The 16299-nt window shown below is 40.6% G+C and overlaps 2 protein-coding genes across 3 annotated transcripts; one reads left to right on the top strand and one right to left on the bottom strand.

Annotated features, from left to right (window-relative positions):
• Positions 1–8702, top strand: cUnh6orf89 (chromosome Un C6orf89 homolog). 2 transcript variants are annotated; one of them, XM_079241591.1, is made up of 8 exons: positions 1–137; positions 4085–4356; positions 4490–4655; positions 4762–4910; positions 5210–5367; positions 6235–6370; positions 6618–6741; positions 7261–8702. In XM_079241591.1, the coding sequence occupies exons 2-8, from the start codon at positions 4168–4170 to the stop codon at positions 7341–7343; spliced, it is 1005 nt and encodes a 334-aa protein (XP_079097717.1). In that variant the 5' UTR covers positions 1–137; positions 4085–4167; the 3' UTR covers positions 7344–8702. The 2 variants fall into 2 exon arrangements, with proteins under 2 accessions (XP_079097717.1, XP_079097718.1); XM_079241592.1 differs by having other exon boundaries at positions 32–237.
• A 1111-nt stretch (positions 8703–9813) lies between these two features.
• LOC306756880 (DNA damage-regulated autophagy modulator protein 2-like) lies at positions 9814–15971 on the bottom strand. The gene is made up of 8 exons (XM_079241785.1): positions 15791–15971; positions 14530–14692; positions 14307–14374; positions 11938–12080; positions 11661–11838; positions 11450–11532; positions 11142–11234; positions 9814–10961 (listed from the first exon to the last, which is right to left on the bottom strand). Exons 2-8 carry the CDS (start codon positions 14658–14660, stop codon positions 10833–10835), a joined length of 825 nt encoding a protein of 274 aa, XP_079097911.1. The 5' UTR covers positions 14661–14692; positions 15791–15971; the 3' UTR covers positions 9814–10832.
• Positions 15972–16299: the final 328 nt, after the last annotated feature.

Raw genomic sequence — 16299 nt, 5'->3', positions numbered from 1 at the left:
CTGAGAAGTAGAAGAAACAGCAGCAACACAGGAGCAATATCGCACTGTACTTCCTTATTTTGGGGGAAAATACTTTTGATTTCAGGGACAGGGAGAAATGAGAGACTCTTCACTACAACGGGAGATCTGACTTTGAGGTGAGGATTTCAGGATGGTTCATGAATTCGTGTCTGGTTGTGTGAGAGTCTTATAAAGCAAACGAAGATAAGCTAGCCTGTTGCTACCAAGCACTACCAGGTAGGTTTTACCTGTTTGTTTATATCACACAGGTCAATATAATGTGAATGTTAATGATTGCCGTACGTTTGTGTCGTCAAGTTTTGCGCTTCATCTGTAGTTTGGCTGCATAATGTGTCTGACAGGTTCCTGCCTAAAGCACGTAGCTAGATTTATGGAAGTTATGGCAAAAATAAGGAATGTAAAATCAGTCTTCCGTAACGATTGGTACATATGATTCCTGAAAAATGCTTTGTTGACAAGATGTAAATATGTGGGAGTTTATTCAGTCATTCCCACTGCTGCTGACAGGAACAAAGGTCATATGCGTTTAAACATTTCAGAGCATTTTAAAAGGTGTGCAAGTGCTTGCACTTTATATATGTCAGCTATTTTGTCTTTATCAAAAATAATAGCAAACATTGATGTTTTTGTCAAAAATGGTTGTGTTATTAAAAAGAATAATTTCCTGCTTTTATTTGGGAAAAGTGGATCAACTTCAGTCAGTCTTGGTTTCAACACTACAATCAAACTGTAAAACCTTAATTTTTAATAATTTTGTAGTTTGTAGAGCTATTTTTATTAAACAAAAGCTTCAGATAATGTTTTTTTTTTTCATGGCATTATCAGTCTGTCTCATCACTAAAGAGAAATTTTGGCCGGTTATGTTCACTATGGTTGCATCTTTTCATTTAGATTTATGGGCATTTGTTTATGAACAGCTCTCTTAATTTTCCCCAAACCAACCTTTTGAGGCCTGGACTGAACCATTGCAACACCTGTATTCTTTTCCATTTCGGAAGTCCTACGACTGTGAAACAAGTTCCTTCCTGACCAGTGGGTTAAACTGTCATGCAGAGCCACGCTGACTGCAGGGGGAAAAAATAAAGAAAGGAAGAAAAAAAAGCTGGCAGGCCCAAACGTGTTGTGAGGGTCTGCTGGGAACGTCTGGCTGAGTCCCCTGTCAGAGCGAGCTTCAACTCCCACCTTCAGCAGAGCTTCGAACATGTCCCGAGTGAGGCGGGGGACATTGAGTCCGAATGGGCTGTGTTCTGTGCCTCTATTGCTGAGGCGGCCGGCCGGAGCTGTGGCTGTAAGGTAGTTGGTGCCTGTCGTGGCGGTAATCCCAGGACTCGTTGGTGGACACCAGCAGTGAGGGATGCCGTCAAGCTGAAGAAGGAGTCCTATCGAGCCTTCTTGGCCTGTGGGACTCTGGAGGCAGCTGATGGGTACCGGCGGGCTAAGCGGCATGCGGCTTCGGCTGTTGCTGAGGCAAAAATTCGGGCATGGGAGGAGTTTGGCGAGGCCATGGAGAAAGACTTCCGGACGGCTTCGAGGAGATTCTGGTCCACCATCCGGCGGCTCAGGAGGGGGAAGCAGTGCTCCATCAATGCTGTGTACAGTGGAGGTGGGGAGCTGCTGACCTCAACTCGGGACGTTGTGGGTCGGTGGAGGGAACACTTCTAAGACCTCCTCAATCCTACCATACACGTCTTCCCATGAGGGAGCAGAGCTGGTGGACTCAGGGGTGGACTCTCCTATCTCTGGGGCTGAAGTCGCTGAGGTGGTCAAAAAGCTCCTTGGCGGCAAGGCCCCGGGGGTGGATGAGATCCGCCCGGAGTTCCTTAAGGCTCTGGATGCTGTGGGGCTGTCCTGGCTGACACGCCTCTGCAGCATCGCGTGGACATCGGGGGCAGTACCGCTGGATTGGCAGACTGGGGTGGTGGTCCCCCTTTTTAAGAAGGGGGACCGGAGGGTGTGTTCCAATTACAGGGGAATCACACTCCTCAGCCTCCCTGGTAAGGTCTATTCAGGGGTCCTGGAGAGGAGGGTCCGCCGGATAGTCGAATCCCGGATTGAGGAGGAGCAGTGTGGTTTTCGTCTTGGACTCCGCCAAGGCTGCCCTTTATCACCGATTCTGTTCATAACTTATATGGACAGAATTTCTAGGCGCAGCCGAGGTGTTGAGGGGATCCGACTTGGTGGCCTCAGGATTGGGTCCCTGCTTTTTGCGGATGACGTGGTCCTGTTGGCTTCATCTGGTCGTGATCTCCAGCTCTCGCTTGAGCAATTCGCGGCCGAGTGTGAAGCGGCTGGGATGAGAATCAGCACCTCAAAATCTGAGACCATGGTCCTCAGCCTGAATAGGGTGGATTGCCCTCTCCGGGTCGGGAGTGAGGTCCTGCCTCAAGTGGAGGAGTTTAAATATCTCGGGGTCTTGTTCACGAGTGAGGGAAGGATGGAGCGTGAGATCGACAGACGGATCGGTGCGGCGTCTGCAGTAATGCGGGCTCTGCGCCGGTCTGTCGTGGTGAAGAAGGAGCTGAGCCAGAAGGCGAAGCTCTCGATTTACCAGTCGATCTACGTTCCTACCCTCACCTATGGTCATGAGCTGTGGGTCGTGACCGAAAGAACGAGATCTCGTATACAGGCGGCTGAAATGAGTTTCCTCCGCAGGGTGGCTGGGCTCTCCCTTAGAGATAGGGTGAGGAGCTCAGTCATCCGGGAGGGGCTCAGAGTAGAGCCGCTGCTCCTTCGCATCGAGAGGAACCAGTTGAGGTGGCTCGGGCATCTGGTCAGGATGCCTCCTGGACGCCTCCCTGGTGAGGTGTTCCAGGCACGTCCCTCTGGGAGGAGACCCCGGGGAAGACCCAGGACACGCTGGAGGGATTACATCTCTCGGCTGGCCTGGGAACGCCTCGGGATCCCCCCGCAGAGTTGGCAAATGTGGCTGGGGAGAGGGAAGTCTGGGCTTCCCTGCTTAGGCTGCTGCCCCCGCGACCTGACCCCGGATAAGCGGCAGAAGATGGATGGATGGATGGAAAAAAAAAAAGCATTGTTCTAAAAGCATCATTGCGCACACGGACAAGGAGAATCTGATTATTTGAGCCATTTTAAAGGACAGCATGTGAGAACAGCTCTGAAAAAGGCATTTTATCTTCCAAAACTTTGTGACAGCACAGATACTCTTGGATGCAAAAACACAATGTACAGATTCAAGGACAGATCACAGTGACAGCTGTTTGTTAAAATGGAAACCAGTAAGAGATTTCAGACTTAACCTTACTTATTTACTTCTTAAATCAAGATGATGAAAATAAATATACGGCCAAAGAATATTTGTTGCGTCAGTCTTACAAACCAATAGGGGTGGGGGATTGAGTTGAGAAAATCAGTATTTGTTACTTCACTATATTGAAATCAATATTTTTATTTTTAAAAAACTTTTTTTTTTCAAATAAACAAAAATAATCAAATATATATATATATATATATAATATATATATATATATATATATATATATATATATATATAAATATAAATATATATATATAAATATATATATATAAATATATATATATATATATATTGTCATTTATATTGCTGATCTTTTACTTGTCTTTCTGGGCATTATAGCAGCAAAATGATGGTCTGGCCTCTGTTGTTTTTTTCTCTTTTGAAATTAAGAAAAATGACTGGCAAAAAAAAGTTTTGTTCATGTCGCAATCTAAATAGAAGCGACCCTAATAATTTCTCATTTCTTTCTAGCTCATAGAAGAATGAAGTTACTTGGGAAATTACCACCTTATGTTAAGTGTAATGATTATGAATAGAAACTCTTTTTGAATCGATAATCAACCTTGAATCGAATCGTCATCCAATAAATTGGAATTGAATATCTCTAAGACCAACAACAAATCTGTTTCGACAAGAAGAGTAATGTCTGTGAAAGAGATAAAAAAAAAAAAAAATTTAGATCATGACCTAAATGCGCTGTGACATCAGTAGTTTCATTCATGTCAAGTTAAAGAAAAGAGTTGCTTAAAGTTTCGAGGTTTTGTTTTAAAATTTTGGATGGATCCACAGGTGAGGTGACACCATGATCCTGGAGTCTGCAGCAACCGAAGGCCACCGAGTTTGAAAGGGAAATTGCCATCACTCCTGTCACCATGGGGACAACGATGAGCGAGCCGTGTATTTATGACAAGCTTTCTGAGAGCATTGACATCCTCCGACAGTCGGGTTACCGTTACGGCATGTCAGAGAGAGAGATCGAGAGGTTCATCAAGCAGGTCCTGGAGACCAATGAGCCCAGAAGAGAGCCTCCCCAGTTCCCCATCCTGAGAGCCACAGTCAAGGTAAAAGAAAACTATTCATTTTTATTTCCTAAAATAAATAAATTACCTGTAGTACTGTAGGTGTTTTCTTTTGTTCTTTGCATCCCGAAGAAGAAGATATTTGTCATTATTTTAATACCTTCTCTTTGTGCAGTTTTTGGTGGCAGTGGGCTTCCTGCTGGTGGTGGTGCTGGCCTTCACCTACCCCCAGAACACCCCACAGCTGGGACTGGTCAACCTGGGCTGCTACAACTGGTCATCACCTCTCAGTCATGTTCGGCTTCTCTCCCTGCCTATTGCCAAGAAGTACAACTTGCAAGGTTGTTGTTTTCTCCAAATCTCCTGCAAACATAAGTAGAAACCCTGTGGATTTGGTTTCTGTGGATGGAATCTAGAAAAGATGGATTTATTTTCCCTGCGTTGCAGGTTTCCATGAGTGGTGGAGCGCTGGCGCTCTCAGGCAGAGTTTGGTCAACTGTTCGGGATGTGCAGAGATCTCCTCGGTGCTGGAAGTTCCAGAAAGCCTCAGAGGGACGGTGAATCTACGACGAGGTCCACAGCTTGTCCTACTCAAGGTCAGAGCTCACGGTCAGAAGTAGCTCTCTGATGAGTCTCTGCTTCTACAAACCTGAACAGTAGACGTGAAATAAAGATTTTCTCATACACCTTTTTTTCGATCTTAAATGGAATTGTTATGTGGGATAAGTTGTTGGTTAATAATATACCCACAAACAGATTTATATTCACATTCCTATTTATTTATTTTTAAAGTCATTACTGTCACCGCAGTGATGGCCACAAGATGCAATACACACATTCAACCCTTCCCTGTTTTTTCATACTACTTCCCATCCATCCATGCTGCCCTCTGCAGGGTGGGGAGTCACTGACCATCCAGCGTCAGCAGCTGGAGGAGCTCTACTTAGCCCACTCAGGCTCCATGTCGATTCTACTGGAAGAGGAGGATGACAGCCAGCAGAATAATAACAACCTTGGCCTCCCTCAAGGACCTGCCAACTTCACCCTGCTCTGGTATGTATTTATGTTAGGGATGCACTGATCCACGTTTTGGGAGTTCCAATCCATTACGATATCTGAAATCTGAGTATCTGTCGAAACCGATATTTGCCGATACCGAATCTGTTTATGTGAACATTATTGTGACTATGGTTATTATTGCTGTTATAACTGTGTAATATTTAATTAGATTTGAATAAATAACGCATCCTTTCTAAAGTTACCTCACCCATATTATTTATTATTCTCATTTATTATTATTTACTACAATATTGAATTTCCCGTTGCGGATTAATAAAATATTTTTCATTTTCATTTTTAATACAAATATAATAACATTACAGATGTAACTATTTCAACAAGTTATATTTTGATTTGGCACATTTTAGCTAAATACAACTATAAACATGTGATTTTGAAAAAAAAGATCTAGCTTTTAGTTCAATTCAAGGCATTTATTTCTTTTAAAACACGTCCATGCATGTCATCAAACACATCTGCTCTAGCTTGACTAGTGTGGTATCGGTTGTGTTATCGGTACACTTTTTTTAATACCAAGTACGAGTACACATGCTTGGTATTGAGCCAATGCCAATACTATTGGTGTATCCCTAATTTATGCTTGAAGTTTCTTCCAAACCAGAAACCAAGTCTGTCAGGGTCTAAATAATGCTGTCAGGGTCAACATCTGCCTCAACTTTACCTTAGTAGTGTCCCTGGCTGTTCCCTGATTTAGATCAAGTTAGTTACATGAACAACCTAAACAGAGTGGGCTTTTCAGGGAGCTGGTAGTCTCCTTAGTTTCTGTTTAATAGTAAACATTTAAATAAGGAGGAATAAAGAACAGTCTTCAAGCTGTTTCATTAGCGTGTGTTTCTGCAGGAGATTCAGTTCTGGGACAAGGGAGAAGGTGCTGAGGTGGCTGTTCCCGAAGGCTGAGCTCTGCCCCCTGCTGGACAGTGCTGGGACCATCCTGCAGCGCTGCCTGGTCACCCACAGCACAAACTCCCAGAGCAAGGTGAGTTTTAAAGCCCTATGTTTGACTTTAAGAAAGCCAAAGAGGGTTCACTTGGAATAAATTTTACACTTAAAAAATTTAGAAAGGGAAAAAAAAGTTAGCTTGAAAGTTGTTGCTTTGTTGGACTTTTAGATGAAGGATTTTGGATTTAGTTTTGTATTCATGTGTGTTTTGTAACAAAGTGTTGACCATATATGGCGTAAAGACAATCTTGCAAACCTTTTGTGACCTGTTGTGTGTGTCTCAGGGTGTCAGAGTGATGGGTTGGCTGGTGGTGGGCGAGGGACTGCCAACTGTTCGAGTTTTGCCTGTGCAACGCTGTCAGAAACACTGCAGCTCCTTCAACCTCTGGCTGACACCTGGAGACATGGGTAAACCCAGCGGCACACTTCAACCTTTCAATGACTGAAAAAATGTCCAATCATTAAGAATAAACACTGATTTGTGTCTGAATGGAGGGAACAAAGAGACATCAGGTGGACACAAAACCACAAATACCTGTGGTGTCTTAGTCAGCAGCTTGATACAGAAATGTTTATGTGTTTCCCCCCTTTTAGCTAATAAATAAATTTCATCCTAATAAATTGTAGACATTTTATTCAAATAAAAGTATGCATAATTATGCAGATAATTTTCTTTATCTTTAATGCACATAAACAAACATTCTGCACAAGCTATTCCATTGTTTGCATTAGAGTGGCATGATTTGTCTGTCGTGTTTGCATTAAAATTGAAAAAGGCGATTCAAAGTTTTTCTGACATGACTGAACTTTTCCATTCTTTAATGAGTCATTTGTAGTTTGTGCAAAAATTGACTTGACTGTCAGATGTGGGTATTGAGGCTGCCAGATATGAATACTCACGTGTGATTATTTTCTTGACCTGTGCAGTGTATGCTGACCCTCGGTACTGGCAGATGGAGCTCTTCCCGGGCCGTGGTCAGAACATAATCTGTGATGGATCAGCATTTTAGCCATCAGGGCGGCAGAGTCCAGGACCGGGGTGTGATGCACAAGTTCGGCTGTGAATGTTTGGGTTTGGAGCTTGTTGGCCTTTCTATGCCTCTGCACGTGGACGCTTTATAAACTCCGGCCTCTTTGTTAATTGTCTTTTTGTGTGTGTTTGGCACTGATAATCCTCTCAACATCCTTAAAAAGTTGGAAACCGCTGCACTTATAGATTTGTTGGGGAGGACTCCTACAAGGAACTGAGGAGCAACTTTGTGACATTGTCTTTCGTTGAACAGTGGAGAATGATCTGTGCTTGTGCCACAACTTTAAAGTTGACCTCTAGCTATTAAAAAAAAGAAAACAATTCTGAATTGTTTGGTGTGTCTGTTTAGAGCGTTGTTATGATGGTTCTGGCTCCAAGAATTATAAATCCAGGCAGGATACCATCAGGGCAACATCTATAATACTTCTATCCAGTTTGTCAAACATCTGTGTTAAAGTAGTCCACTCTGGAAGGCGCTGGAGACGCCGCCCACAGCTTCAACTTATTCTGTTATTAGATACTAGAAAGTCGGCTTATTGAGGTTAAAATAAACCCAATTTTCTTCTCTTTTGCTGGCAGTATGCCCAACACCTTCTAATTTCCATCTTAACTTAAGCTTTGCGGACATACCTTGTTATTTAAATAATTTTTCCATAAATATATGTCTCTTATGGTTATTTATGTAAGGTAATAACAAACAAATATTCTATATGGAAGGAGCCAAAAAAGTAGTCATGATGATGCTCTCATTAAACTAGTTGTGTAAGGAAAAGATCGTCATGACTCGAGTGCTTTAAGTCACGACAAAAAGCAGCCTTATTTCTATTGATTTTACTTAGAGTGAAGTTTAAAATCACGTTAATAAAGTTTGGTACTTTTTATTTTTTTATAAATGTTTGAGGAAACAATGATTGTAAATATCAAAGACATTTTAAGTTATATTACCAGGACAAAACCTTAGATGAATATCATGCATCATGTGATGATGAAGATGATAAGACATATTGTTTTTGATTTTCTGTGGATTATTTAGACCTGAAGTTCATTCCCATCACATCCGTAATACTTTAATGGATGCAGATTTTCCGGTGAGAACTGGACACGGCATCAAACAGCAATGAGGACACATTTGATGACAAATCTGTTGCTCCACTATCACTGCGGTTATTGTTTTTGACTTTAAATGGCAAATTATACATATTAATAGAAATGTATAGCATATTTTATTATTGCTGCTAAGTATAAGCAGTGGTTGTCTTACTTTGCCAAAGCTGATGCTTGTTGAATGAAAAGTTCCTGCGTTTTAGAGAAATTCCCACATCATCACAGCTAAAACAGAATCCCCGAAAATGCCTGATTTGCACAGAGATGTAATCATTTTAAGAAAAAATTAAAAGTTGTTCCTTATTTGCTTCAGTCTGACTTTATTTCCTACTCATTTACTTTTAGTTTTATTCGCTGCAATTGAATAAATTCATCATACTGACAATGTAAAACATGAAAGCCAACAAGGTCACACACACAAATTGTAGTACTCTTGTTTTTGCACGAATGAATTGATGCTGTGAAATTACCTTGATTTATTGTAACTTTTTTAAAAAACATGTTTATTAACAGCAGCAGAGACATCTTTGTGTAAATAAGTGACCATTATCGTTTTGTGCCAACCCTAATTAAATATACAAATTTGTTGTGAGGATTTAAAAATCTTAGCTTTCACTCAGAGGGGTGTTGATTTAACAGTGTGCTCAGTTATAGCTGCTGCACATGTTTCAGATGTGCAGCAGCACATCTTCTGTGCTCTAAATGTAAAAGCTGGTACTCCTCTGTGGCGGATGGAGGGAAAAAACTGATTCCATCAGTTAGACACATCAGAACTAACTGAGCTCAGACTGTAACTCCTTAAAGTGTCCTCAGTGCACTATAGCAATAATTGTAGGCTCCACTCAGGAGGAGGGGTGTGTACTTGTATTACAACTTACAAATGAATCTCAGCACTCAAGGATTGTTATAAACAAGCATTTAAACGTTACCACAGATCATAAGAGACAAATCTAAAGCTGAGTTTGTATATATATCCGCTGAAAGTAAAGGTTTTTTATTTTAGCTTCATTGCATTTTGCTGTGAAAAATATTTGACAACTCTTCAGTTGTTTGATGCTCCACAATGTTCACCCTCATAATCACTCAAAAATGAGCAAAAAGAGTTCAAGTTGAGTCAGTTTTAGGCACTCACATATACTTAAAACAAAACAAAACCTTGAATTTCACAAAGAGCATAGTCCAAACAAGTTGTAAATATTTATTAGTTTTAACACAATCAGCTGCCAGCAAGTATTACAGTGCATAGGAGAAGCTTTTTTCCTTCATCTGCTTAAAGCTCGGTTTATAACAGCAGGTAATGGGAAGTTTGTCTTTACATGAATTATGGTAATAATGTCAGTGGTGCTTAATGAAGAAAAATAAGTACTCAAAGCTCTAAAATTATATGTTGTCAAACCAAACTCTACAGAGAACAGAGTAGAAAGCTCACCACCTCAGAAAAAAAAGCTTATTTTTGCTTTACATGGTGGCAACTGTGAAGTCTTGAGTGTGTTTAAAGGTTTTTATGCTCTCTGTGGAAGGTGTTTGGGCTTTTTTTTTTTTTTTTTAATTTATTATTTTTTTTATCTATCTAGAGTTGATTTTCATAAGGGAAGTGGAAGAACAAACAGAAGATTCAACTCACATGACTGATCACACAAACAGTAAACTGTTTCTGATTACAGACAACAACTGTAACCAATATTCATGAATATGAAAGAATCATCAAATTGTTCCTGAATGAAAATAATTTCTCAAGGCCGCTCTTCATGTTTTCTATCATATGTAGTCATGTTTCTATGGTTATAATTAATAGATGTCATACAGTGTAATTCTTGCATTGTTCCAAGAGATGTCAAGCCATTATTGCAATAACACATTTTTGTCAGAGCAGCTCTACGCCAGCAAACCAACAAACGAAAACAATGGATAAAAAAACCTACCCTTCGTATGAATAATTGTACTGCACACATGATGAACTGAAGCTAAAGAAAAAGCATGCAGAGCTTGATAGCTGGACACACAACTCTCAGTTCTCTTAAGCTTTCTGATAAACAGCAGTGATGTGAAGGATGTCAGTTAACACTTTCTAAAAGGTGATGTAAAAAATGCAGAGAAACCGAGAAGAGTTTGAGTTAAAAGTGCAAAAGCATCATATTTGGATTTTCAGGGTCACTTTCCCCAAAACAACATCATCTCTCCTCTAACCTGGATTACATTTGGTGACGAGAGCAAACTTCCAAACACTTTCAGAACCTAGAGGGAGGAGATGTTTGGGTGCTCTAACCCTTTAACAGCAACCAAAGCTTTTAGAAAGTCGTAACAAAAAATGTGATTAGAAAAAGTAAAATAGGTTTAAAACAAATGTCCAGGGAGCTGGACTGTGTCACGTTGATCCTGCCAACAGTGGAGACGCTTCGGAGGTTTTGTACTGACGAGATGCTGCGACGCCTCCGTGTGACCAGTCGTACAGGTGGCTGCTCTGCAGATCAGCTTCTGCTCGCAGAGTTATTTTCTTTATAAAAGGAAATAAAGAGAAAATTGGAACACACTGAAGGAAACATCATGTCTATTATTGCAGGACTCCACCTTTTCTGTTAAGCAACGAGCCATCCTGTGCTGTTCAACGCTTGTCAAATCGCCCAAAATGAACCAGTCTGTCAGCTGAAGCAGTGAAACAATGAGACAAAAGTACCTGAAAATCTCTGATGTAGGTGAGGAAGAAGCTGATGAAGGAAAAGGCCAGAGACCATTCGGACACTGTGCTGATGATGTGAGCCGTGTAACCCTGAAGGCACAAGAAGAAACAGCAGTTAGAATAATCGAACAGCAATTTTATTAAAAACTTATTTTGTTGCTGTTTGTGTTCAGTCTTTAACGCATTTCAGCTTCGTTAATTCGAAAAAATTTTAAACTTCTCAAACTAAAGTACTGTTTACACTTTGGCACTTGCAAAACACAAAAAAACAGTCAGATGTAAGATATCAAACACAAACTACTGACCACTTCTCCTGGCGTCCAGTGGAGTTTGCGAGGGACATCTATTCCTTTCAGACTGCTGTACATGATTACTGAAGATATAAACACTGAGAGATCATTAAGGATAAATACTCATTTTCAGAAGCACATTGCATGTGCACGCTCTGCGTTCATGTGAGAACTACATCTCAGCGCCCACAGACAGGATTCCAGCTGTCTACGCGCTTTAGGATACTGCTGATGATGCTTCCCAGAGTCCACAGTCCAATTCCAAGACGGACCAGGTACGTGTTCTTGCTGTGGATGTGCGGTTGCATGTAGTGCGAGATCAGCGTCTGAACCCAGATGTATAGAGCTCCGACCCCAAAGGTAAGCACCGCCCCCACCAGGTGCATGGAGAACAGGGTGGTCTTCTGCTCTGACCGACACACACAAACACACTCACTGCAGCCCCATTCAGCACTTCAGATGTTCAATATGCTTTAATCTGATCCCATATAAGCAACGCTCACCTGGAAGTTGGCCACCACGCACATCCCGAAGGAGCTGATCCAACCAAGCACCAGGCCGGAGCAGTTTAGTTTTTGGAGTCTGGGCTCCTCCTCACCTGTGAGAGCATCCACCTGTTTGTAGCGCACATACATTGTGGCAATGCCTGCAAGCACAGAAACTAGATCAAATTATGTTTTTAACACTGCAGAAGTTTCACAATAACAAACGAGTAAGCTTGCAAAACTTTGGCTATTTGTAAGCAATAAAACAATAAATATATTAAAAAAAAAGGTTTCCCCAGTGTTTATTCTTGATGAACTCATTCACATTTATGTAAAAATGCATATGTAAACATGTACAAAGATTAGCCACCAACATTAAAGTGGGACATTTACACAAACATGCAATCAGACAGATATGTGGGATATTGGATGTCAAGTCAACACAAAGTCTTTGCTACACTACCAGAACCTTTTCTGATTAGCTCTTGTAGTCTGGCAGGTTATATTTTCCTCCAAAATGAGGTCACTGCCACCACGAAATGCTATTTCCCTGCAGGAGCGTTTGTTAGCTATGTGGGATGGATCAAAGAAACACTTGCAAGGCCAGGATTAACTGCACCCTGCAACCATCTCTTCCTCAGGTAAAAAAAAAAAAAAAAAAGAAAAGACACTTCCACACCTCTGGGCTATCGTCATGATGTAAACAAAAACATCCTTCATTAGATTAGATCCTTTCTTTCGTTGCTCAGTGATGTTCTGTGTCCCATCGCAGGTGCTTCCAGAAGGGTCCTGGAGGGAAAAGGGGCATTCTGACCACTCTGCTGCTACGCAGTCCTTTTTGCTTTGGGTAGCCCCAGTTTATTATTTTTGGTGGTGTTGGCAATTGTATGTGTAGTAAAATAGTCATCCATCTTGGGCCGTTTGTCAATGAGTGGGTACTTTCATTTAGGTGGGAGGTCTTGATAGACAGAAGTGTGTATGCTACGCAAGGGGCTGTTGTTAGGAAAATCAAATTGGATACCTGGAAATGTAACAAAGACTGTGTCTAGTGAGCAAAGAATCTTGCATCCAAGTTGGAAGAACTGGATCGTTGTTTATTATTTACCAGCTGTAGTGTCATGGCAAACATCACTGCTCAGTCTATAAAGCTGTTCCCTGTATTTAATAATAGGTTGTTTAATAGTAAATGTTCTGGCACATTTCTGTTCCAGTAATGACTGTGGTTCTCTGCAGTCTTAAACAAGAACTCCTCTGTGGGATCTGATCACAGCCTTCACTCCTCAAGCAACTCTCCATTTTGAAGATGCTCTGACTCATTCATGTACATAACCTTTAAAAATGGAAAGTTTGTCTGTTTTAAACTGTCAAGACATCAACCGAAGAGTCAAATGTTCACTTTCTGTGTGACATGGGAAGCAATGGCTCAGATGGCAGGACAGGTCATCCAGTAACTTTAATGCTGACAGTAAATGTTTGGTGGTCGGAAAGAATATTTGTGTTTATTGGCAGTCATGTTTCTGTCAGTGTGCCCCACAGCACCTGTGGCTACACATGTAGTATAAAGATAATCCATTATCATAGCTATTCATTTTTAACATAATATATCACTCAACCACAGCCAACAAACCCCCCCACCCCAAAAAAAACAAAAAAAAAACAAGCTAATATTCACGTCGCCTCTCATGGCTTTATTTAAACAAGGAAATAAATTAATGAACCAATAAACAAACCCGAGATGACCAACTAAAAGAATTCCAACTTGTTGTTGTTTTAATACGACATGTTACATATACCAACAATTTTACTCTGAAGCACAGAATTGTTTTGAAATTCTTTATTTACTTTGTCACTTTTTAATTAAAATTTTTTGTTTTGATTTATTTATACCAAATGCACTGATAAAACCCAATTAAATAAAACTATGGTATGGATTTCCTATACTCTTTTTTTTAGTCATAATTATCTTTTTTATTTTTTATTTGCATGGATCTTATAAGTTAAGGTTAAAAGATTTTTACAAGTAGGAAAGCCTGGCACCAGTAACAACTTTGTGATGGTGAAGACATGGGGTTTAATAAGCTTTTTTTTTCCTTCTGCACACTCCTTTTTGAATAGGTCTGTTTTTCTTTTTCTTTTTTTTTCTTAAGTATTTTGTTGTTTGTTGTGTTATTAGATTTATACAACAAAAAAAATAGCTGTGTCCCTTCAGACCTGGCCAATCAAGACAGGTTACTGATCCTGCCAGCCACCATCCCAACCTCAGATCTGTCTGTGATTCTAAGGTTGTAAACCGATAATAACTTGCTTTACAGAATGAAGTTTGTGTGTGTGTGTGTGTGTGTGTGTGTGTGTGTGTGTGTGTGTGTGTGTGTGTGTTTGTGTGTTACCTAAAAAGGCTGACACATTCAACATGATCCCAAATACACATCTCTCTGGTGCCATTGTCCCCGTGTCACTGCAACACACAGAAACATCAAATGAAAGAAATCCTGCTTGTTTTGTTCATCAATTATGATCTAAAACAACACAAACATGTTTGAATACAACTTGGTGTATATTCTGAAAATCTTTTTAAAAATATCTATTAACAGATTTAGTTCAGAGTCAGACCTAATGTAAGGCACCAGAGGATCCACATGTCTCAGCACCACTGCTGTGATGTAGGCGAAGACGAAGGATGCCGCCGTCCAGACGACCAAAGCAGCAGGCAGGATGCAAAGACCCTGCTGGAACCACCACATGGTGTTTTCACGTTGTGTTCAGCTGGTTCACGCTATCCAACAGAAAACATCATTAACATTATCATCGTCATCTACTGGACAGCAAGCCCCTCATTTCTTCGTGCTGATGTCAAATTCTGTTTGAATAAAAGGTCTTCCCTGTAAATACATAAAATGCCAAGACCCTCTCAAACTTAGGTTTAACAGTTGTGGCCATCGGCTCATCTACTTTTCTGACAAGTCAACAAAACTCTACCCAAATGGTTTAGATTGTAAGTCACTGTGGAAGGGAAGTCTTTGGCTTCTCTAAATTTTTTCTGCTTGTATCACACTAAACCGATTCTCTTCAAGCCTTGGCTAAAGAAAGAAAGTAAGTAAGTGAGAAAGAAAAAGAAAGAAAGAAAATAAAAAGCATGTGAGGACGTCTCGGTTTTCAACGCTCGTTTATAATAATGGATCTAAGTGAGCAAATTATCATAATTACATCATACTTGAAACTATTCATGAAAATATAGCATGTGACCATGATGTTGTACTTAGACCACAGATCTTTCACACCAAATTGTATAATATCTAAATCCTGCTGAGATTAAACACACAAATAATCTATGTCATGGATTACATAATTAAATTAAACACTAGGCCTTAGAGGAACTCTCAAAACCTCCTGGCCTGAACTAGAGACATAAGTCTTCCTTCATTTGAAAGGCGGTTTAACACGCAGAGACATGGGGCATTTAGGTTTTACTTCCTCTTGTTTTCTGGGAAAACGAAACAGACTAAATCAGAAACAATTGCCTTTCTTGTCGCCGGAAGAGAAAGGACCTGCACGAACTAGATCATTTAACCTGTTCTCCACTGATAAAACTGCAGGTCCTGCTAAACTGAGAAACGATACTTGAAGAAACAATCCGTAAACAAACTCTTCAATAAAACAACAAATATTGTTCCATTTGGTTGAGGAATGTAGATATGTGGAAACAAACTGTCGGGACTCCCACATTTGTAGCCAATAGTTATCAGACTATCTATAACTTTGTTCATTCACTGGTCAGGCCAGCTATTTTAACATTATTCCAGCAGAGTGACAGGGCTGCATCTACACTGATGGGAAGTATCACAGCGATCAGGGACATCATAATGACACTCACGTTATTCGAGTCCTACAAAATTGATAATCCCCCAGCAGCTGAAAAAAAGATACTTGAAATATATATCTTAGGATCAAAATCTTGGATTCAGACTGTATTCAGAGACTTTTTTGTAATTCCGCTTCAAAGGGCTCTGCATCTATTCAAGATAATAAAAAAAAAACTTTAAAAATTGACACAATGTCGCTTCACTTCCTAGATAAGTTACGCATGCGCACTAAAAACCACTGGGTAAAGTTTTCTCCTGAATTCTGCCTCGCAGGCGAGAGTATCGCGGCAGCGCCGAGAGCCAAAAACTGCAAACAGTGATTGCCGATCATAGTGTAAAAGTTGCCGTTTCTCCAGCGGCAAATGCCGTTTTGTCAATGGCAAGTTGCTGTAAAACTGCCGACGCCACTGCCCAACAGCAAACTCTGCTTCTAACTGGTTTGCAGCAACAACTTTGTTTACAAAAAAAAAAAAAAAAAAAAAAGTCTTGTAGCTATATGCTTTGGTCATATAAGGACTGG

The sequence above is a fragment of the Telmatherina bonti genome (assembly GCF_933228915.1).
Source record: "Telmatherina bonti genome assembly, chromosome: 6".
In the NCBI taxonomy this organism is placed as follows: domain Eukaryota; kingdom Metazoa; phylum Chordata; class Actinopteri; order Atheriniformes; family Telmatherinidae; genus Telmatherina; species Telmatherina bonti.
The sequence above is the reverse complement of the archived record's forward strand: the minus strand, read 5'-3'. Positions and strand labels throughout refer to the sequence as shown.

Coding starts and splice junctions, on each gene's coding strand:
- cUnh6orf89 (XM_079241591.1), top strand. CDS start 4,168: ATGGGGACAACGATGAGCGAGCCGTGTATTTATGACAAGCTTTCTGAG. Junction 4,656..4,761: donor CAAGAAGTACAACTTGCAAG/GTTGTTGTTTTC, acceptor CCTGCGTTGCAG/GTTTCCATGAGTGGTGGAGC. Junction 5,368..6,234: donor GCCAACTTCACCCTGCTCTG/GTATGTATTTAT, acceptor GTGTTTCTGCAG/GAGATTCAGTTCTGGGACAA.
- LOC306756880 (XM_079241785.1), bottom strand. CDS start 14,660: ATGTGGTGGTTCCAGCAGGGTCTTTGCATCCTGCCTGCTGCTTTGGTC. Junction 14,375..14,529: donor CCTCTGGTGCCTTACATTAG/GTCTGACTCTGA, acceptor TGTGTGTTGCAG/TGACACGGGGACAATGGCAC. Junction 10,962..11,141: donor CCTACATCAGAGATTTTCAG/GTACTTTTGTCT, acceptor CCTTTTATAAAG/AAAATAACTCTGCGAGCAGA.